The 3,124-nt window shown below is 46.4% G+C and overlaps 1 protein-coding gene across 2 annotated transcripts in view; it reads right to left on the reverse strand.

Moving 5' to 3' along the window:
• The window catches only part of GPR156 (G protein-coupled receptor 156), a 57,124-nt gene that overhangs the window by 11,092 nt on the left and 42,908 nt on the right, over nucleotides 1–3,124 (reverse strand). For both annotated transcript variants that reach the window (XM_006905542.3, XM_006905541.3), the window contains exon 7: nucleotides 1,057–1,293. In XM_006905542.3, the coding sequence (XP_006905604.1) occupies nucleotides 1,057–1,293 (237 nt within the window). The remainder of the gene's footprint in view (nucleotides 1–1,056; nucleotides 1,294–3,124) is intronic.

Consider the following 3,124-nt stretch of genomic DNA (forward strand, 5'->3'; position numbering starts at 1 on the left):
GCCAATGCTTTATCAGATAGCGCCCTCATGGAGAAGTCATTCACAGTCAGCTAGAAGCTGGAATAGGAACCAGGATGAAGTCTTGAGGGGGTAGTGGGATGAGGGAGGGCTCAAGGAAAGAAACAGAGAACTAGAAGGGAAACAGAAAAGTATCTAATGCCAAGTTCATTAATTCAGATGTAGGTGGCTCAGTGGTACCCTCAGGCATAACATGAATAAGTTCACTTCACTTTCCTTTAGGAGCCTATGGATTCGTTGCCTTTTCCTCCAACTCTCTTTTGTCCTCTTTGCTGTCTGGACATTTCTGCTTCTATCTTCCTCTCTCATTTGTTTTTTTCCCCCCATAATCTCCATAATATGAAACACATATTTTTTTATTTAGTTTTTATTTCTCCATACTATAAAAAGAAGAGGAATGCTCTATATTTTCCGCTAATAAAAAGAAAGAAAAAGCATTGAAAATTGCATAAAGTTCCAAATGAGTTTTCCCCTATAAATTCTCAATCCCAAATAGGAAAGAAAGAAAGTCTCCTCTCTCCCAGGCTAGTGAAAGAGTGATATTATCAGGATAAAGAAGGGATTGGAGAAGGGCGAAGCAGACTGGAGGGTGGGTAGAAAAGCAGGTCTGCGAGGCAGCTGCTAGGAATGGAAGCAGGTTGCCGCCACGGATCTGCCACTCTGTCCTGCCCTCCTTGCTGACCAGGAACAGAGATGTCTTCCTTCAGGAGAACCAGGAAGGAAGAACAGAGGGAGCCAGCTTGCTTGGAACCTACTTTCCTCTGACTCTCCAGTAAATGGTAACCAAAAGTCTCAACAGAAAACACAGTGAGCCATTTATCATGCCCAGCAAAGCCTCTGGAGTGACTAGGAGGACCACAGAGCCAGGAAGGAAGAACAGAGGGAGCCAGCTCACTTGGAACCTACTTTCCTCTGACTCTCCAGTAAATTGGTAACCAAAAGTCTCAACAGAAAACACAGCGAGCCATTTATCGTGCCCAGCAAAGCCTCTGGAGTGACTAGGAGGACCAGCCCTGCCAAATCCACCTTAGAGCATACCTGGGGGATGAAGATGAAGCAGTTGATTGTGGTTGTGCAAACAAAGATTCCTCCGGAAGTGAGGCCAAAGACCAGGTTGGGCCAGGAGTGCAGGTATCTGGTGACCACAAAAAGAAGCCCAGCAGCCAACACCATGAAGTTGACCCCAACCATGATGGTTAAAGACTGATTCACAGGAGGAGAGCTGACATGGTCAGTTAGGCCAGCCAGGTAGGCACCGTACAGCAGCAGTAGACCCTGGAGGCAGAGGGGAGAACCGGAGGCTCAGAAAAGTGGAATCATAGGCTTGAGGTCAAAGAGTAGGAGGGTTGAGGCCAATTTCCTCATCTGTAAAGTAAGGATAATAATACCTACCTTAAAGGTTTGCTATGAGGATCTACTCGGACACAAAAGGAAGCTTAGGGTAGTCCCTTACTTTATTAAGTAGATGCTTAATAAATGCTATTTTCCTCTCCTGTACTGAGAATTAGTTTATTGGAAGTCAGCAAGTCAGCCATCAGACATGACTCTGCCGGGGCAAGGCACAAGCCAGGATGGTGGAGGTGGGTTGGAGCCCTACAGAAAGGGCTGAGGGCACTAGGAGGGTAGCAGGCACATTGAGCTACTAGTGGTGAGGGTTGCCGCATCCACTGTGTGGTTTTGCACTGCATGGAGCCGAAGGCCATGTGGAAGCTGAAAGAGCCCTGTGGTCTGTTTGTCAAGCCATGTGCCTCTCCAGGGCTAGAGCCCCGAGGAAAGGGCTCTTTTTTCTAATTTTCCCAAAGGCACCATCTGCTTGCCAAGCTCTGCACCTGCAAGATTGCATCTGCCTAGAAGGGGTGCCTTTTTCTAATTTATACAAAGGATCTCTATAGGCTAGCAGCGGCTCTGTGCCAGTGGGTGTTTATGGGAGATGAAGAGTGGAAACAGAGGAGAACAAAGGCAGGCTGGGACCTAGATGAGACTGTAGGGCAGGCACAGGCAGCAAAGGCTCCAGCTACACCCTTCACCCTCTTTGTGACATTCCCTGCCCCCATCACTGGGAACCGAGGGCCCTATTCTTTCCTCTTTCCCATGAATATAAACTTGTTCTCAGATTTCTCATTTGTACTAAGAAGAAAATGACTCACAGCACCTTAAAGTGCTACCTCTCTTGGAAGAAGCTGCATTTAAACAGAAATCAAAGCTTTCTGTTTAAATCAATAATACATAATAGACAGGTTTAACACATAATAATACATAATATATAGGAACGACATTTTCCCCTGACTATGTGCAAAGTGTCATGCTAGTTGTAGGGCAGAAAACAATGCTACAAAGAGAAATAAGTCATGGTCCTGCCTTTCAAAGAGCTCAGTCTGGTAGGGAGATTTAAGGCAAGTACACAAATGTCTTGTGTTTTATACCACAGGATGTGAAGATGCCATGGGAGATGAGGTGGGCTGGGAACTATGGGGATTCAGAGGGAGAACTAACGATGAAAGTAAGGTTAGTTACCAGCAGGGCATTTGCCAGTAACCCCGAAATCCCACAATGTGACCAACTCCACCTGCAGAGACAGCACTAAAGATAATTTTGAGGAGGACTGGCTGTGCCTAGGAGTCAGCACGGCAGAGATGCCTTATGGGTGCCCCCAGTGCCCAGTGTCCCAAATGGGGCCTGAGGGCCAAACGTGGCCACCCTGAGATCTTCAATGACTAGAAGACAGACAAGTCAGGAGCCCAGTGGGGCCTGACTTTTGGATAAATGACGCCATCAGGTGGCATTTGGCAGATTTGGATTACTAGTAATTTAATCAAAAGTGAATGAAATTCTCATAATTTTGAAATCTTCAAATCTGATTCTATTAAAATGTCTTAATTCCATTAAAATTCTTACCAGAAGGGAACTAGGTATGAATAAAGCCTCTATACATCCATGACTCGTGTTTGAATGAATCATATGTACTTGGATGTCATTCTTCACTGCTGAGAAGTGTGGGATAGAGGGCAGTTGACAGACTCAGGTGGGGGCTCCTGGAACCTAATGCCAAGATTTGGGCTCTCCTCAGGGACTGCTCGTGGACCAGGGAGCCCACGGGGGTCTGGCT

Source organism: Pteropus alecto, unplaced genomic scaffold (genome assembly GCF_000325575.1).
Source record: "Pteropus alecto unplaced genomic scaffold, ASM32557v1 scaffold251, whole genome shotgun sequence".
NCBI lineage: Eukaryota > Metazoa > Chordata > Mammalia > Chiroptera > Pteropodidae > Pteropus > Pteropus alecto.